Source organism: Epinephelus lanceolatus, chromosome 8 (genome assembly GCF_041903045.1).
Source record: "Epinephelus lanceolatus isolate andai-2023 chromosome 8, ASM4190304v1, whole genome shotgun sequence".
NCBI lineage: Eukaryota > Metazoa > Chordata > Actinopteri > Perciformes > Serranidae > Epinephelus > Epinephelus lanceolatus.
This window is the reverse complement of record NC_135741.1, coordinates 45095849-45115156: the sequence shown is the minus strand read 5'-3', so window position 1 is coordinate 45115156 and position 19308 is coordinate 45095849. Positions and strand designations below refer to the sequence as shown.

At 41.1% G+C, this 19308-nt stretch overlaps 1 protein-coding gene across 6 annotated transcripts in view; it reads left to right on the top strand.

The window, feature by feature from the left end:
- mthfr (methylenetetrahydrofolate reductase (NAD(P)H)) overlaps positions 1-3653 on the top strand; it is a 38294-nt gene extending 34641 nt beyond the window's left edge. For all 6 annotated transcript variants that reach the window (XM_033629854.2, XM_033629852.2, XM_033629855.2 and 3 more), the window contains one exon: positions 804-3653. In XM_033629854.2, the coding sequence (XP_033485745.2) occupies positions 804-1025 (222 nt within the window). In that variant the 3' untranslated portion in view covers positions 1026-3653. The remainder of the gene's footprint in view (positions 1-803) is intronic.
- Positions 3654-19308: the final 15655 nt, after the last annotated feature.

The window sequence follows — 19308 nt, the reverse complement described above, 5'->3', positions numbered from 1 at the left end:
ATACATGTTGACGGTGCCGCTGCGCGCCGCTGCCAGTGTGTGTTGGGGGCGGCACTTAACAGCCACAGCCCCGCGCCGGCGGCGGTGTGTGTTGCACTTAAGGCACCAGCCTTCTAGGAGGGAGAGAGAAGAGGGAGCCATCTTGGATTCACCCAGCTTTTAAAAGCCCCAAACAGGTGGAGCCAATCCCTTAAAGAGGTGGGAGGGGCAGGCAATCAAGGAGGCTCTGGAAGAGGAAAGCAGGGGCAGCAGGAATACAGGAAAACACTGACCCCAAGGCCTGTGGATGTCACAGCAGGGATTCACTAATGTTCAGCCTTGTACTGGTTGATACTTAAGTAGTAACATCCAGGAGGAAATGGGATAGTGTTTAAATAAATGTCTCTTCCATTTTCAAGGGGAACTCTTGAAAGGTGCTAGTAGTGATCAAAGATTGATTTATTACTGTTCTAATTCTCAGTTGTTGCAAGATGTTTTACCAAAATTGCAAGGTTCTAAGGACCTTAAAGTTCTATTCAAAAAGTGTGTCCAAAACATCTCTGCCTCAGCACCATCTCCTGCAGCTCCTAACAGGTCATGGCACCCCTGAAATACCAGCACAGATGGGAGTGATTTCCCAGGTTCAGAAAGTTGCTAAATGTTTTTACTTTGGCTCGAGTTACCTACTCACACTGATAAATACTGGCCTTGATGAGTTAATACTTAAACTGTTATCACAAGCACATTGTTTTTGACACCAGCAGGTTTTAGGACTAGTCAGTCTGACTGGCCCCTCATCAAACCTGTCTCAATGTTTTCCACAGGATGAGGCCTTTGCCTTGTGGATTGAACAGTGGGCCAAGCTCTATGAAGACGAGTCTCCTTCACGGATGATCATCAAGTACATCCATGACAACTACTTCCTGGTCAATCTGGTGGACAATGACTTTCCTCTGGAGAACTGTCTGTGGCAAGTCATCAATGATATGTTTGAGCTGCTCGACGCCCCTTTAGAGCCACTCAATGATGGAACAGTCTCAGAATAAAATCCATCTTTTTTATGGACAGAAAGAACACTATGGAACTGATATTTGATCTTTTATGCATTGTCAAAAAAATTGCTACTTACACTACAGAGCATATCATACAGTAAAAATGTATGTCAGTGTTTTTAAGAGTTTTTATTAGTGTTTTTAAGCATACTGTCACAGCTGAGCGAAATACAAAAGAATGAATATTTTTTATCTCCATGATGAGTAGCCTTGTCCTCTGCAGCATTCCTAGCTGATTAACAACACTTGTGCTCATACAGTTTGGGCTTAACACTGTCACCTTTTAATTTAAGAGACTCCTTAAGGACAGATCTAACTGAAAAACAAGAAAAAAAAACCTCAAACAATGGTTTGTTAACTTGTAACATATTTTTTAAAGTGCTTGTCAGTAAATGTTATTTTCATGGAAGACAATCATTCAAATTAGACTTAGAAATGATTACAAATGACATGTACTGTGTAGAGATGAAATCAAGATAGAGATATGAGATGTTGTGTATGAGTGGAACTCTTATTTGATGCCATGATGATGCCCTGTCAGCAGTTCTCACCCTTTGCTGTGTTAAGGACCAGTCAATTGATCCACATTGGTCTTGGTAAGATTCCCCTCATGGACCTCCATCTGAAAAGATTTTGGTTGTTAGATATGATTAAGACCAAAATTCTAAAGTTATCAACTACAGTTGAGTGGAGGAATTGAAACCTGTTATCAGTATAGTCAACCATCTCACTGTCTCTCACATTGGGCTCTCTTCTGTAGTGAATTAAATGGTGAAAATAAACTATTCCCCATTTTTCTGGGGGCCCTCTGGATCTCCCTGTAGGACCCCTGAGAGTCCCTAAACCCCTGGTTGAGTACCACTGAGTTGAACCATCAGATGTGTGAGCTGCTATTGACCATATTGTACCACTGACAACAGTAGCACTATCTACCTGCCACCTTAACATGTTTTAAATGTACATCCTATTTATTTGCTCTGCCGCCTTTTAAAAAAAATAGTTTTTCAGTACTGTACAACCCACTGAGTGACTTACTAAGTTGTGTCACTACATAACTACAAGTACAAAGGCCAGGCCAGAGGACAGGACACTGCAGCAGCAAGATGACATGGCAGGGATTTCTTCTCATTGAGTAACTCAACACACACACACTGGAAGCCTTCCCTTGTCCCTGTTGACCAGATCACCTACATCAGACAGACCGCAGTCACCCTTGCCACAGAGACCTACATCCCAGATGAAAGGGTGCCAAATGCAAGTTGTTGTGCAGGAAGGTACAACATCACAATATTAACCTAATCAAAATATTCAAAATTTTGAGTTGATTCAATAAATTGAATGTAGTTAATTTAATGAAAGCCCCATTCAGTTTTCTTCTCTGTGTTTGGCCACCTGAGCCCGCAGTGTTCATTTTGATAGCCATTTTAGATTTAGTCCTCCTCTTAGGATGAAAAGGGTTAGGGTTAGTCAACTTTTAGTCATTTTTATCCCTCATAGTTTTAGTCGACGAAAATTTTTAGTCGTTTTAGTCTTGCATTTCTCTGACAGTTTTTGCCAGGTTTAAGGGGTGATTTCCAGGCACACATTTACTGATTATCATTTGAAAAGTTTAACATCTCTCGATTTATGCTCTCAAAAACTCTGGGACAACTAGGATTTATACCCAGGTTCATTGTAAACTCTGAGTTATCCACCTCACTGTAGGTTGAAACTTGTGTCTTGTCACAGAGTCGGTGATTAAAACTAAACTTTCATCTCTGTCAGAGAAAATTGATCTGAGTCCAGACTGTTTACTTACAGCACAGTTACACCCACAGATAACTGAGCCTCCGACGTGCCTGTCAAACAGCATTAACCATTAAGCCTTCAAAGCTGATCCCCGCAGGACTCCACTCAACTTTGAAGTCCAGCGCCTGCTGGCTGCTTGCCCTTGTCTTGTTATTGTAACGCCCTGAAAAGGGGAGAAATCAATAAAGGTGCTTGGACATGATGCTTCTTCTCTGGCAGCTTCACAGAGAATGTATTTCTTTCAAAAGTATTTACAGAAGTTCTTTTAAACATAAAACATTCCAATAATAACAAGAATCCATTTCGATCTCTGACCCGTGGACAACATTAGTGTGATGCAGAACCTTCTCCTTGCAGAACAGACAACGCAGCTCTCCTGGCTCCAGTGGTTGACCTCAGCTTGCTTGCAAGCGTCTCTGCGTAGTTGTTGGACCACCACACACAACTTTCCACCTCACCTTTAAATGGGAAGGGTTGAAAGATGATCGGGGGCGTCTATCAGGGACAGCTGGCTCTCGTCACATTCATCCCAGCAGTGCCTCCAAAATTTAACACCCAAAAAGAGGAGAAATCAATAAAGGTGCTCGGACACGATGCTTCTTCTCTGGCAGCTTCATAGAGAATGTGTTTCGGTAACACTTTACAATAAGGTACACAAAATTAGAGTAGTTACTGAGGAACTAATGAGTAGTTACTGAGGAACTAAGGTACACAAAATTAGAGTAGTTACTGAGGAACTAATGATGAACTAACTATTAGTTAATGGTCAGTTCCTCAGTAACTCATGATCAAATTTCACAGGAGTAGTTACTGAGGAACTAATGAGGAACTAACTATTAGTTAATGGTCAGTTCTTCATTAACTCATGATCAAATTTCATAGAGGGGTTAATCATGACTTTACCACGATAATTAGTGAACTAGTTACTTCATCAGTACAGAATCATTACTCAATAACCTGTCCATTAGTTAACCTTTTTATGTCCTAAAGTAAAGTGACACATAATGAGTAGTCTTTCATTACGTCATCATCATCTTTACAATTAGTTCCTTAACAAAAAAAAATCAGACAGCAGGATTCTTGAGAAGAGTTTAATTCATTATTTTCAGACCACATACACATTAATATGACCATCCATGTTATTCTGTACAATGATGCCTTAGAAATAAATATGATAGTGTGTCACATTTTAGGTAGGCTAAGCTTAAAGAATTTATCATGGGGGCTGCGTGTAAAGTACTGTATACTGATCACACCGTTGTTCACAGTACAGTTGTTTGAGGTGCACAAAATTTGAAGTAGTTACTATGAAACAAATTTGGAATGAATGAGGAACTAACTATTAGCCTCGTTAATGGTCAGTTCTTCAGTAACTCCTGATCAAATTTCAGAGGAGTAGTTACTGAGGAACTATTACTTAATCATTACCTACCCTTTTTGTGTACCCTAAAGTAAAGTGAGACATCAAAATGTGTAGGTAATGAGTAGGGAATCATTACCTACTCATTTTGATGTCTCACTTTACTTTAGGGTACACAAAAAGAGTAACTATTGAGTAGGTAATGAGTAGGCCTACTGAATCATTACCTCATGTTGATGTCTCACTTTACTTTAGGGTACACAAAAAAGGCAGGTAATGATTAAGTAATAGTTAGTTTCTCCTTAGTTCCTCAGTAACTGCTCCTCTGAAATTTGATTAGGAGTTACTGAAGAACTGACCATTAATAGTTAGTTCCTCATTCGTTCCTCAGTAACTGCTCCTCTGAAATTTGATCAGGGGTTACTGAAGAACTGACCATTAACTAATAGTTAGTTCATCATTAGTTCCTCAGTAACTACTCTAATTTTATGTACCTTAGTTCCTCAGTAACTACTCATTCGTTCCTCATTAGTTCCTCATTAGTTCATCAGTAACTACTCTAATTTTATGTACCTTAGTTCCTCAGTAACTACTCATTAGTTCATCATTCGTTCCTCATTCGTTCCTCATTAGTTCCTCATTAGTTCATCAGTAACTACTCTAATTTTATGTACCTTAGTTCCTCAGTAACTACTCATTAGTTCATCATTCGTTCCTCATTCGTTCCTCAGTAACTACTCTTATTTTGTGTAGCTTAGTTCCTCAGTAACTACTCGTTCGTTCCTCATTAGTTTCTCATGAGTTCCTCATTTGTTCCTCAGTAACTGCTCCTCTGAAATTTGATCAGGGGTTACTGAAGAACTGACCATTAACTAATAGTTAGTTCTTCATTAGTTCCTCAGTAACTACTCCTCTGAAATTTGATCAGGGGTTACTGAAGAACTGACCATTAACTAATAGTTAGTTCATCATTAGTTCCTCAGTAACTGCTCCTCTGAAATTTGATCAGGGGTTACTGAAGAACTGACCATTAACTAATAGTTAGTTCATCATTAGTTCCTCAGTAACTACTCTAATTTTATGTACCTTAGTTCCTCAGTAACTACTCATTAGTTCATCATTCATTCCTCATTCGTTCCTCAGTACCTACTCTTATTTTGTGTAGCTTAGTTCCTCAGTAACTACTCGTTCGTTCCTTATTAGTTCCTCATTAGTTTCTCATGAGTTCCTCATTTGTTCCTCAGTAACTACTCCTCTGAAATTTGATTATGAGTTACTGAGGAACTGACCATTAACTAATAGTTCATCATTAGTTCCTCAGTAACTACTCCTCTGAAATTTGATCAGGGGTTACTGAAGAACTGACCATTAACTAATAGTTAGTTCATCATTAGTTCCTCAAAAGTTCCTCAGTAACTACTCTGAAATTTGATCATGAGTTACTGAGGAACTGACCATTAACTAATAGTTAGTTCCTCATTAGTTCCTCAGTAACTGCTCCTCTGAAATTTGATCAGGGGTTACTGAAGAACTGACCATTAACTAATAGTTAGTTCATCATTAGTTCCTCAGTAACTACTCCTCTGAAATTTGATCAGGGGTTACTGAAGAACTGACCATTAACTAATAGTTAGTTCTTCATTAGTTCCTCAGTAACTACTCCTCTGAAATTTGATCAGGGGTTACTGAAGAACTGACCATTAACTAATAGTTAGTTCCTCAGTTCTTCAGTAACCCCTGATCAAATTTCAGAGGAGCAGTTACTGACCATTAACTAATAGTTAGTTCCTCATTCGTTCCTCAGTAACTATTCTTATTTTGTGTAGCTTAGTTTCTCAGTAACTACTCGTTTGTTCCTCATTAGTTCCTCATTAGTTTCTCATGACTTCCTCATTTGTTCCCCAGTAACTACTCTAATTTTGTGTAGCTTAGTTCCTCAGTAACTACTCATTTGCTCCTCATTAGTTCCTCATTCGTTCCTCATTAGTTCATCAGTAACTACTCTAATTTTGTGTACCTTATTGTAAAGTGTTACCTGTGTTTCTTTCGATAATATTTGCAGAGGTACAAAAGTTCTTTTTAATATAAAACATTCCAATGATAACATGTATCCTCTTTTACATTTTAAAATCAACTTTCCAATCTAATGTCCATTTTTCCCTTAAAGGTAAGTAAGCAGGTAAGTATATAATTTCTCTCAATTTCTCAATTTCTCTTCAACAGATGAAATCAAATAAGACAGTAAGTATCTGAAAATGTTCCAATAAACAATAAACATAACAGTGAATTATAAAACTTACATGTATTTGAAATAAACAGAAATACCATGTAAAAATTAGTAGTCATTGTCTCTTCTGTCCACAATATTTCTTATATCTTGTCACAGTTACTTAAAAAATAAACACACTAAAATTTATTTGAATTACACATACAGTACAGGCCAAAAGTTTGGACACACCTTCTCATTCAATGCATTTTCTTTATTTTCATGACTATTTACATTGTAGATTCTCACTGAAGGCATCAAAACTATGAAAGAACACATGTGGAGTTATGTACTTAACAAAAAAAGGTGAAATAACTGAAAACATGTTTTATATTCTAGTTTCTTCAAAATAGCCACCCTTTGCTCTGATTACTGCTTTGCACACTCTTGGCATTCTCTCCATGAGCTTCAAGAGGTAGTCTGTGGCCTGTACTGTATAAGGTGCAACTTCACACTCTGAACGTGTGTCTTGCTGTGCTAAACACAATCACAGCGCACACAGAATGTGTCGTTCCTACATTGAACACATGCCACTCCCGGCCAATATGAGATGGCCACTGAGAAAATGACGTTTATAAAACGGGTTGATCCATGCCTTGATTGTGATTGGCTGGAAGCCATTCTAAAACCACTATGACCATACACCTGTGACTGCATCACCGTATTACTCCACCTATTTAATTGTGTAGAGGCAGATAATGTATCATTTTATACCAAAGGTGAAAATAAGGTCAGTAATACAAGGTTTAGGAAGCAGTTGATCAAATATCAGATTTGGCAGCAAAAAGGACTCCTTAAGAAGTGTTTTGATAATTTCAGTAGTTCGTGCGTAAGTCAAGCATTGGGAGGTCAAATGAGGTAAAACGTTCTGGGTTAGGGTGACCTGACCGTTGGAACAGATGTGCCAATTTTCGCAATAGGAAGAGTTGGTTTTGAGATGATAAAGACACGTGTGATCCAGCTCTGAGAGAAACAAAGAAGACAGGAAAATATTAGCGCATGAAGTCCAGCTTTAGGAACAAACAAAAGAAGCAGGAGAACATTGGATTCCCAGGGAATATGACCCAAGCGTGTCCCTACACACTCACACACACACACGCACACATACACTCACATGCACATGAACGAACAGACGCCCACTATAAAGGTATTTGAAGGTTGATTGTTTGCTGCTGTTTTCACGGTTTTGCTCTTTTCAGACCTGGTGTTCTGTTGTACCTACAACTTGTATACTGAGTTCTGCAATTAAAGTGATCTCGTTTGCTGTAACTTTTTTCCATGGTTCTCTGAGTCTCTTCATTTCAGTATTTGCTGAAGTTGAGCATTTTCCTTACATAATTGGCATCACGAACAGTCGTCTCTGAAGGGAAGACGGCAGTTAGTGGTGACTCCGAGGAGCATCCTCCCTGCGTGGGGTGACAAGCGCGCAAACTAAAGGTAAGGACCTTTAAAACTCCTTACACAAATTCTGAATTGGCTAAGATAAAAACACCCTGAAAATCTCAGTCACTGTGCGCGGCTGGGTGCTCCAAGAGGTCACTGCATAACAATATCCCTCGCAGACAGAGAACTTGTCGGGGGGAGGGCAAAGTTCTGTGCACAGAACAAGAGACAAGCTGAACTTAAGAGAGTGAAGCGAAATTTGATTACGAGTGATTGGCATTGTGTCTAAAACGAAACAGCCAGAAATTAAAAGAGCAGCTGGGGGAATGGACGATTGGTCAAGCCTGAGGGGGGCCAAGTCGTGTGTTGGAAGTCTGAGAAGAGAGACTTCAGGTCCAGAGGGACCCAGAGTAAATCCAGAGGGATTTAAAGAGGTCTAAGAGAGACCCAAGTCTCTTATTTTTATAGTGCTACTGCTGGCTCCTCGCTTGAACCGGAAGTCGTTCGAGGTCCGCCATCTTCTAGGCCGTCCCAAGTCTCTTATTTGTGCAGCTAGGAGCTAGCGCTAGGAGCTAGCAGCAAGCTTTAAGCAGCCATGAGCTAGGATGGTCGAGAGCTTCCTATCCGGAAGAGTTTCTGACCGTTCTGTAGGCTAATTGCACAAACTTCGGCAAATGATTCAATAACAATGGTAATACATGCAAAGGTGTGTGACCAGAGTAATGACGGCAGGGGGTGGGGGTTACTGTTTTGGTCAGCCAATATAATGAAACTTGGGATGTACCCATAGTAACGCCAGACGCTGGCTGCTTTACAGAGCAGATCCAGCGGTGCCGCCATCATCAGGAATGGACGCCGCTTCACGTGACGCTTCAGTGGAAAGGACGTCTCATGTCTCTTAAACCGACAATGCTAGCTCATCGCTCCTAGCGCTAGCTCCTCGCATTTTTTCCTAGGTGGGAGGGGCTAAACAGCTAGCAAAGTCGGCTAGGTAAGATAACTAGCAGTAATTTAAGAGACTTGGGACAGACCTCAGGTTTAGAGTCCAGAGCAGGGGCGGAAATCCCGGGGGGGACAGGGGGGACATGACTCCCCCTTCAGTAAAGCTGTCCCCCCCTAGAATAATTTGAGACACAATTAATAATTTTTGAATAGTACAGTAGTATTTATTGAAAGCACAGTGTAAGCGGTGCTCATTATAATCGCGCAATAATGTGCTATTTAAATCTTAATAGATTTAGTCCCCCCCTCCCATTCCTAGTAGTGGTATATCCCACACTCTTTCCAACGGGCGGGGCTGCTTGGCAGCAGCGTGTGGCTGGGCCCGCTGCCCACATCGTGCAACGGGGTAAGATGTACACTCACACAGACACAGTTTAACTTACAGAAGTTACAACACATCCCATTTACTGTTACAACAAGCCCCAGGCCCAGGCTGATAATATAAACTGTCTGCAACATTTCTCCTGCATTGTTCAAAAGCAAGAGTTTAGTTATAGTCAGAGAGGACAGGACAAGAGCAGTCAGTGGCGGGGCGGCTCGTAGCTAATGGGTACCTGTCTGTAGGCTCTCCACCTGTCAGTGAGACAAACATGAAAGACGTGCAGTTTAACCGACTAAGAGCGGTCATTACACGCGACTATTACGCACGGTTGTGAGGTGCGCAGCAGCAGATCTCACAGCACACTGTTTATAAACCAGTTTACCAGTTTAATTGCAGGAAATGTTTAGTTGTTAAGCCATTTCTCATAAGTATAGACATTCACTCTGCCTGGTGAAGAGATAGAGAGAAGATTAAAGCGTCAAATTGCGGTAAAAGATGTTGTATAAAAGACAGGCTACAACTTTTTTTCCTTGTCCCTCCCTGGAATTATTCTCTAAAATTTTACTGTTTATTGTCCCCCCCAACTACGCCCCTGGTCCAGAGGGACTTAAGAGTTAGTTTTAGGCAGGTCTAGAGAGACCGAGATCCCATGTCCAGAGAGATATAGTTTAGATAGGGATTTTTATGCGAGTCTAGAGAAAGACTGCGCAGACTTTGTCAGGTTTGAGTGAAATCTGAGGCTTCTTGCTATTTCCGGCAATTGGAGAAATAGCTACCCCTACTTTGACAGTTTTGAGTGAAAACTGTGGCCGAGGCTCGGGCAGTCGCAGAAATAATTCACTGTTGAGCCAAGTGTTGGCATTAACGATTAGTGGCACAAATTGATGACTCTAAATTCAGAAAGGGTGCCAAGAGATAGGAGCGCTGAAAGAGGCAGTTAAGCTCCTATGAACCAGGAGGTGGTCTGAAGAGAAGAGATCATAAGCTGATATAAATAAATAAAATATAGAAAAAGGCCTATAAGTAGAGAAAATATAAAGGAATCCAGCTGGAATAAAATACGGATAACACCAGTATTATTAAGGAAATAACAGGAAAATTACAATTTATCGGAAAAACAGAAAAAGACTGCATCCAAATACAGTAATCACCTCATGCGCATGAATCCAAATTGAACAATCTAAAGATACAAATTTCGGATAAGCCAAAGTACTTTTTGTGTGTGTGGAAAACTGTCTACTTGGACGTCATATAAAATACTGTGTAATTGCTTGTACGGTGTGTTGAGCTCATGTATGAATATGTGAATTGAAACATAAAAGCGCTGTGTAGATTTTAAGCATAAGTGTGATAACTGTGTATGAACTGCAATATGTGTATGTGTCTGTATATGTGTGTGTAAGACTCTGGGCTGAACGCCAAGAGCGCCAAGCAGAAGGGAACTGTTAACCCTTAGGTGTGTGGTATCTGAGAGAAGCATAGGAAAGCTGTGTCCAGAGTGTGAATGTGTTTGTGTTGAAGTAAGACAGAAGAGAGTGTGCCTGAGACAATAGTAAAGCTGGAATTTGCATTGTGTTGAGAGGTGAAGATTGGTGTGTGGTGTCTGAGAGACAGGACTTGTGTTGTTTGTCCGAAGCACAAAGTGTGGTTGAGAACATAGTTGTATAGGGGGTTGGATTTGTGTGGAGAGAAGTTGTCCCATAGACAGCTGAGAACAGACTGAGGCAGTAATCGATCAGTAAACTAAGGGAGGAGGAGCCTGGGGACACAGACACAGACCTTTCTAAAAATAGTTTAGGTGCAGTACAGCACAGTCCCCTTCCAGCCCCTCCTTTCGAGAGCGCCAGCAAAAGTGAAACGTTTGAGCGTTTTTCTTTTTTTAACACATAAGAACACAAATTTAGATAAAACAATTGAACTACAATCTGAAACAATGCACCCAACACCAGTAGCTCTGGTGGGAAGCAAAAATCCTGACATTGTGAAAGACATCCAGAAAACTTCAGAGAAATGGTAAAAACAAACCAAGGGACTAAATACCCTCGGCCAAAGGGAGGCACGTTTGACATGATGGTTTGTGAGAGTATGGAAATCAGAATAAGAGATTACAAGCCTAAAGACCAGTCAAAGAAACGTCTAGAAAAGAGAGAATTGGAATTTAAAATTTTGAAGCGGTTCAAAGCTGAAGGTCAAAACTATAGGGCAAAGATGAGACAAGGCCTTATGAAAATTAGATGAGCGAATTTCTTCCCATCAGATTCGTCTTACTTTATTTTGAGGAAGAGACAACAAAAACAGCACAAAACAAAAGAAATCTACTGTGTAAATATGTTCAAAATGTTGTTTTACTGAGATGTATGAAATCCAATATGGCCGCCGCCTAGTGACGTCTCAATATGCAAATTAGATGAGTTAATTTACTCCCATGACAAACTTTGGGTCATGATGAATAGTTTTCTCATTTACAGTATGCCTTTATCTCTCACCACTTTCAAGCCACAGCCTTTTGAAATGTTGAAATGAAAATGGAATATTTTCCTCAATAAACTCTGGCACCTAAAGGGTTAAAATGGAGATTGTGCCCATGTCATGTCTGCATGTAAGATTTAGACACACACAGACACATCATATTTCTGTGAGTTTGTGTGTGACAGCGGTTGCCATGGTGATGAAGTAGGTGCACCTGGCAGAAGAGCAGAGAGAGACAGACAGAACACAGAGAGACCTGTTTTAGTGGAGATTTAACTCCTCAAAGAAGTTCTTCCCATTCCCAAACCGCTGGTCCAATCATCCCATCATGTTTAAGGCGAAATCTTACTTTGAAAGGGCAAATAGCTCACTTCCTGTTGGAATTAGGTCATGGGTGTCAGCGCGTGATTTGTAAGTCAAACACACCAGTTTTGGTTTGATCTTGATACGACATTCCTACGGGCTGTAGTGGCCAGTTTAGTGCACCTAGGTGGCGCTAGAGAGCCCGTTTTGGCACTTTAGGGGTTAATAATGTGTATTTGCTGTTCCAAATGAAGTTTCTGCTGCTGTAATCTGTCCTTTAAAGATTGTGAGACACACAGACAAATCTGTGTGGCCGTGTCTGTGTGTGCAGCCGTTGTCATGGCGATTAATGACTTGCCTGCACCTGAGGTGCACACACAGAGCTCATGAGAGCAGATCAGCAAAGGCTGTTTAATATGGGTTTTAACTCCTCGAACAAGTTCTTCCCATACCCAAACCGTTGGTCCAATCAAGAAAATAAAGTGATTTTGAGAGACAGCCACTTCTCGTGAACACACGTGTCGTGTTTTATATTTCTACAGTCAAAAATGTGGTCAGGGGAGCGAGTTTAAAATGTGTTGCACCTCAGCTGTTTCCAGAAATTTCTCCTCTGAGTTTACATGGGAGTGAATGAGAAAAAAATCGGCGCTCCCTTCGCTTTGGAGCCACTCAGCAAAAATGTGTACATGTGAGAGATTCCATGTCAACATATCTGTGAGCAGGACAATTTTTCCTACATTTTGTGGTATAAATTGTGTCTGTACAGTAAAAATTGTGGCCATGGCACCGAGTTAAAGACAAAAGTTTTAGACGATTTTTAGAGCCCTCTCCACTCTAGCTCACAGCATTCCGTGCAATACACACCCATTATAAACTGACAATTTCTCCACTTTTGCTCATGGTACTTTGAGAGGCACAGATTAAAAACGGTAAAAGATATGAAAAAGATGAAAACATGAGTGAATAGATGAGACCTGTGGCAACATTTGAGAGTTGGAATGGAGTCTGTAGCACAAAGTATGGAGACGCTGTAAAGGCTAGAAAAAGCCCAAAGATTGGTCTCTTTCTCCCCCCTGCTGCCATTCATTTCCTATGGGACAGCTTTCGAAGATTGTCAGGACGTTTTTCTGACATCTCACCTTTAGGAGCTCATAAAATCCAAACTAAGCGAGTAATGAAAAAGTTATAAATAAGATCTGATTAGAAGGAGTTGATCTGTCATCCGTGCAAGTTTAAAGCCGATAGGATAAACGGTGTATGAGAAGAAGATTTTTTAGGAAAGGCAGTTTTAAGGCAAAATCTTACTTTGAAAGGGCAAATAGCTCACTTCCTGTTGTTGTTGTTAAAGGGTTTTTTTTGGGGAGTTTTTCCTTATCCGCTGCGAGGGTCATAAGGACAGAGGGATATCGTATGCTGTAAAGCCCTGTGAGGCAAATTGTGATTTGTGATATTGGGCTTTATAAATAAAATTGATTGATTGATTGATTGATTGATTTAGGTCAGGGGTGTCAGTGCGTGATTTTTAGGTCTTCATGAGACGAACACGGCAGTTTTGGTTTCATGTTTCTACGACGTTCCTACAGGCCGTAGCGGCCATTTTTGTGTGCCTAGGTGGCACTAGAGAGCCCATTTTGGCAATTTAGGGGTTAATTTCATGATTTTCTAAAATTTTTCACCGGTTCTGATGTGCGTGCCAATTTTGGTGAGTTTTTGAGCATGTTTAGGGGGTCAAATTCCAGTTCAAAGAGGCGGCGGGAGAAAGAAAGAATAAACGCACCAAAAACAATAGGGGGCGAGGGTCGGTCCCTAATTAAAGCTGCAAGCAGCGTTGTCGGGACCTCGGCTTCACGCTTTTTCGGCTTCCAGCTCACGTAGAGATTTTGAATTATTTGTGAAAGACAAAATGTTGATAAAACAAGCTATGTCAATATAATGCAAGGTCATTTTTGGCAATGAACCCATGACTTGGGAGTAGAACTTTGATGGCTTCTGAAAACCAATGAGGACATCAGTCAATCAATCAATCAATCAATATCACAAATCACAATTTGCCTCACGGATTTACAGCATACAACATCCCTCTGTCCTCAGGACCCATTGACACAGAAGGGGAGACAGAGAGAGATGCAGGACAGACAGTAATGACAGTAGCTTACAACAACATTAATGAAAGTAATAATATTATAATTATAATTCTGGCTATTGTGGTACAGTATGTTGAATTAATATCTGATAGTATACATATGTGACAATAATCATATGTGTATAATAACAGTAGAAGTATGACACACACACACACACACACACACACACACACACACACAGTCAGACAGACTGCATGTACTTGGGTGACAGCCCAGGCACTTCAAGATGAGTTGACTAATGACTAATGATAACAGAATCAGCAGGAGGCATATGCAGTACAAGTTAGTGACATGCAGTAACAGGACACAAGAGAGAGAGAGAGAGAGAGAGAGAGGAGGAGGGAGAGAGGGAGATAAGGGAGGGAGAGAGAGAGGAGAGAGGGGGAGGGAGAGAGAGGAGAGAGGGGAGAGGGAGAGAGAGAGGACGGAGGGGGGAGGGAGAGAGAGAGAGAGGGGTTGTGGTGGCCTAAACTGCCGCTACCTCGTGTTAGTATTTCTTTGTGTTTTAATACCAATTTTGTTTCAGTTTAGAAAAATCACATTGCACACTTTTTGTTGAAATAAAATCACTTTTATTGTATTTATGGCAGTTGTTTCTAATTTGGGTGCACACAATTTAGTTAACATGCTGTCACATGGTTTAATTTTCTACATCATGATTTAATTTGCATTTATGGTTCAATTTCAAAGTAATCCTTACCCTTGTTTGTCTTTTGTTTGTTTGAGCTCTCCTGGCAAAAGGCTGTCTGCTACTTCAAGATGGCTTTTTAAGCCCTGTCCACAGGAAGTGGGAGAGACCATCCAGGGGGAAGGAAGGAGAAGCTTGGACTTTTAATTCATCAAGTTTTTGTCTGTGTTTTTTCAGTTAGTAAGGACAATTTAGTTTTTCCTGTAAATAGTTTATTTTGATAATTTGATTGTGGTTTTCTGAGTTTGTTAGATGTTTAGTTTGAAGTCACCTTAGTTTCCCCCTTGTGTTTATGTTGGACTAGTCCTTTGTCTATTTAAACCCCCAGCATGTCTCACTCTGGTTAGGTCTGTTTGATTATGTTTGTTAGGTTGTAGCTTTAGTTCTTTTGCTTAGTTGACCTCTTTTAGTGTGGGCCCAGGTTTTGTTTATTTTCTACCAAATTAAGTTGAATATTTTGTTATTGATTTATTCTTTGTAAGTTTAATTAAAAGGAGTAAGATCTTTTCCACACCTTTGTCCCATGCCTGATTGCTTGGTCCTTCACAGGGGGAGAGAGAGAGAGAGGGGAGAGATAGAGAGAGAGAAATAGAGGGAGATAGAGAGGGGGGGGGGGGGGGGCAGGGAGTGGAGTGTGTGTGTGTGTGTGTCTGTCTGTGTGTGCCATACTTCTACTGTTATTATACACATATGATTATTGTCACATATGTATACTTTCAGATATTAAAGGAGCTATATGTAAGAAATCTAAAGCAAATAGTCGTAAAATCATCCTAATATGTCACAGAGACTAAGTAATAATGTTCAGATAACATACTGATCTCACCGACAACAATAGTACAGCCAGAATATTTGCATCTAAAAAAATTTTTTGCAGTCTGCAAATCATGTTTATGTTTTGAATTTGTGTTTTGGCCTGTTGCACCACCCACCGCCGTCTACCAGTCACACAGTCAGTAGAGTCTCAGTCCTTCACAAGTAATGTTCACCAGGGGTAGAGCTGTAATGTGTGCAAGTTTGAAGCAGTTATGATAAACGATGTAGGAGCAAATATTTTTTGAGAGACAGAATTTGTGAAAAACGTCATCTTACATTGAAAGGGCATTACGGCACTTCCTGTTGGACTTAGGTCAGTAGTTACAGCGCATGATTTGTAGGGCTTGATAAGACGAACGAGACAGTGCTGGTTTGGTCTTTCTACGGGATTCCTACCGGTTGCACCGGGCATTTTAGTATGTCTAGGTGGCACAAAAAATCGTCAGGAGGTTTTGTAAGACATGACCTGAAAGATGCCATTAAATCCAAACCATTCAAATAATGAAAAAGTTATACAGAATATTTGATAAGGACGCATTGATCGGTAATGTGTGCGAGTTTGAAGCTGATACGATAAACGGTGTAGGAGGATTTTTTTAGGAATTTTGAAAAAGAGCATTTTTGAGGCGAAATCTTACTTTGAAAGGGAAATAGCTCACTTCCTGTTGGGTTTAGGTCAGGGATGCGAGTGTGTGATTTGTAGTCCTTGATGAGACGAACAAGCTAGTTTTGGTTGGATCTTTCTAGGTCATTCCTACAAGCCACAGCGGCCATTTTAGTGTGCCTAGACTGCTAGGTGGTGCTAGAGAGGCCATTTTGGCACTTTTCGGATTAATTTTTTCATGGACTAAAATTTTTCACCAGTCCTGACATGCGTGCCAATTTTGGTGAGTTTTGGAGCATGTTTAGGGGGTCAAATTCCAGTTTAAAGAGGCGGCAGGAGAAAGAAAGAAAGAAAGAAAGAAAGAAAGAAAGAAAGAAAGAAAGAATAATAAACACTACAAAAACAATAGGGTCCTCGCCCTTCAGCCAAGGTCCCTAATAATAAACACACCAAAAACAAGAGGGTCCTCGCCCTTCAGCCGAGGTCCCTAATAAAGGCTACAAAAACAATAGGGTCCTCGCCCTTCAGCCGAGGTCCTTAATAAACAGCGCGATTTCCTCGGACGACTTTGTCGTCGCTCGGGCCCTAATAATAAACAGCGCGATTTCAATAGGGTCCTCCGTGGACAACTTCGTCGTCGCTCGGGCCCTAATAATAATAAACAGCGCAATTACAATAGGGTCCTCACGGATGACTTCATCGTCGCTCGGGCCCTAATAAACAGCGTGATTACAATAGGGTCCTCACGGACGACTTCGTCGTCGTTCGGGCCCTAATAAAAAATAATAATAAACAGCGTGATTACAATAGGGTCCTCATGGACGACTCTGTTGTCGCTCGGGCCCAAATAATTCCTTCAGTTTTAATAGGGCCTTCGCCCAGCCTTCAGTCAGTGCTCGGGCCCTAAAAATCCTTGCATTTCAATAGAGTCCTCGCACCGCTAGTTGCTCGGGCCCTAATTAAAGCTGCAAGCAGCTATGAACGGGCCCGAGCACCTTCACGCAACTCGGGGGGGCTGGCAGGATGCCTTCTGGCGCGTCAGTTCATTTCTGTCAATGTTAGACATCGCATGCAGGAGTGACTTGGCATATCCTTGATACAGTGCTAGAATGCAATATTTCACATTTTGTATCACTTCCTCTTTCCACTAGAGGGAGTTGGAGAGTGCACTAATGATTCATCATGCTTTTATACATCAAATATACACCACAACACGTAACTTTCAGATAAATCGAAAGATAAGTGTTTGATGAGACCTATTTCCTGTCACCACTAGGTGGCACTATGAGTACCAAGAAATATGGTTATGTTAATGTGTTCAGGGCAGGACTAATATGAATCATGTGAAGTTTGGTGGATATCGGACCATTTACGCCAAAGTTATAGCACTTTCGTTTCTCATGGCGAAACCTCAAAATTCAACACTCCGCAGCGGGCACGCCATTCAACATTGGGCAGATCCTGTAATAACTTTTGGTCCAATGTAGTCAGGCTCACATAAACCAAGTTTGGAGCAAATCTGATTAAATCTGTAGGACATGTTCGTTAATCTACAAGCCCTGGAAATGGGCAAAAATGCACAAAAGTGGCACAAGTAAATTCAAAATGGCGGACTTCCTGTTGGGTTTGGAGCATGGCTGCAAGAGGCTTTTTTGGACGTGATAGATTGTTACAGGTGCCTACCAATTTTCATACGTGCAGGTCAAACCAGCTTTGGGGGCTGCTTAATTGAAATATTCTAGGGGGCGCTGTTGAGCCATCACAAAATCAAAATCACATCAGACAACAGGACTTGTGACCTGTGATGTGTATGCCATGTTTGGTGAGTTTTCAAGCATCCCTTGTCCCTTCAAAACAACATCGTGTTTAATGGCGAACAAGGTGGCGCCACGGTGACAGCGTTTGATGAAAACTCAAGAGCTTCATGAGCTTCAAGTATCATCAACGTCTAAGGAGATCAGCAAGTTTGAGGTGGGTCTGATTAACCTGCTAGAAGAGGGACATCAAAGAATGTATAAAGTAACTTTCTGTTGCCAGTAGGTGGCGCTATGGCGGTGATTCAAAATTCCTCTGTAGATGTGTTCAGGGCTGGACTGTCATCATATGTGTGAAGTTTTGGCAAGATATTCCCACGTGGAGTCAAGTTACAGCAACGTTTATCATCACGGCGAAACATCAAAGTTCGATGCCAGGCCTTGGCCACGCCCTTCGACGAAAACTCAAAGTTTCCTCAATAAAGTGTCATCAACATCTTATGACTTTGACCAAGTTTGAGGTGGATCTGGTCATTTTTGTAGGAGATGTACATCAAAGTCCAAAACATGACATTTCCTGTTGCCAGTAGGGGGCGCTATATTTATCAGTAATTATTGACATGTAGATGTGTTCAGGGCGGGACTGTCATCAATCCTGTGAAGTTTGGGGAAGACTGGACTATGTATGCTGGAGTTATAAACTACTTCCTGTTTTATGGTGAGACCCCCAAGTTTGACACCTTGCCACCGTCACAGGGTTTGACGAAAACTCAAGCTGCGAATAACTTCTCTTCTTCAAGGTCTCGTGGTGGGACAGACCAAGGTTTGAAGTTGATTGGATGAAATCTCTAGGAGGAGTTCATTAATTTAGGACCCCTGGAAATGGGCAAAAATGCACCAAAATTGCACAGTAAATTCAAATTGGCCACCTTCCTCTTGGTTTTAGAGCATGGCCCCAAGAGGCTTTTTTGTAGGTCCTGGAGTGGTAGATGTGCTTACCAAGTTTCACACATGTAGGTTAAACTAGCTTCAGGGGCTATTTCCTCAAAATTTCGTAGGGGGTGCTACTTAGGCATTTTTTTGGCAACCAAAAGCAAGACCCTTAAAATATCAAAATTTTTACCAGTTGTGATATATCCGCAAAGTTTGATGAGGTTTAGGGTATGTTAAGGCTCCCAAAATGGCAAATCCTTTGGAGGAAGAAGAAGAAGAAGAAGAAGAAAAATTCCTTGCATTTCAAAAGGGTCCTCACACTGCTAAGTGCTGGGGCCCTAAAACTTCCTTGCATTTCAATAGGATCCTAGCACCGCTAGGCGCTCCGGCCCTAATAAACAGAGCAATCTCAATAGGGCCTTCGCAGCCACCTGTGGCCAGTGCT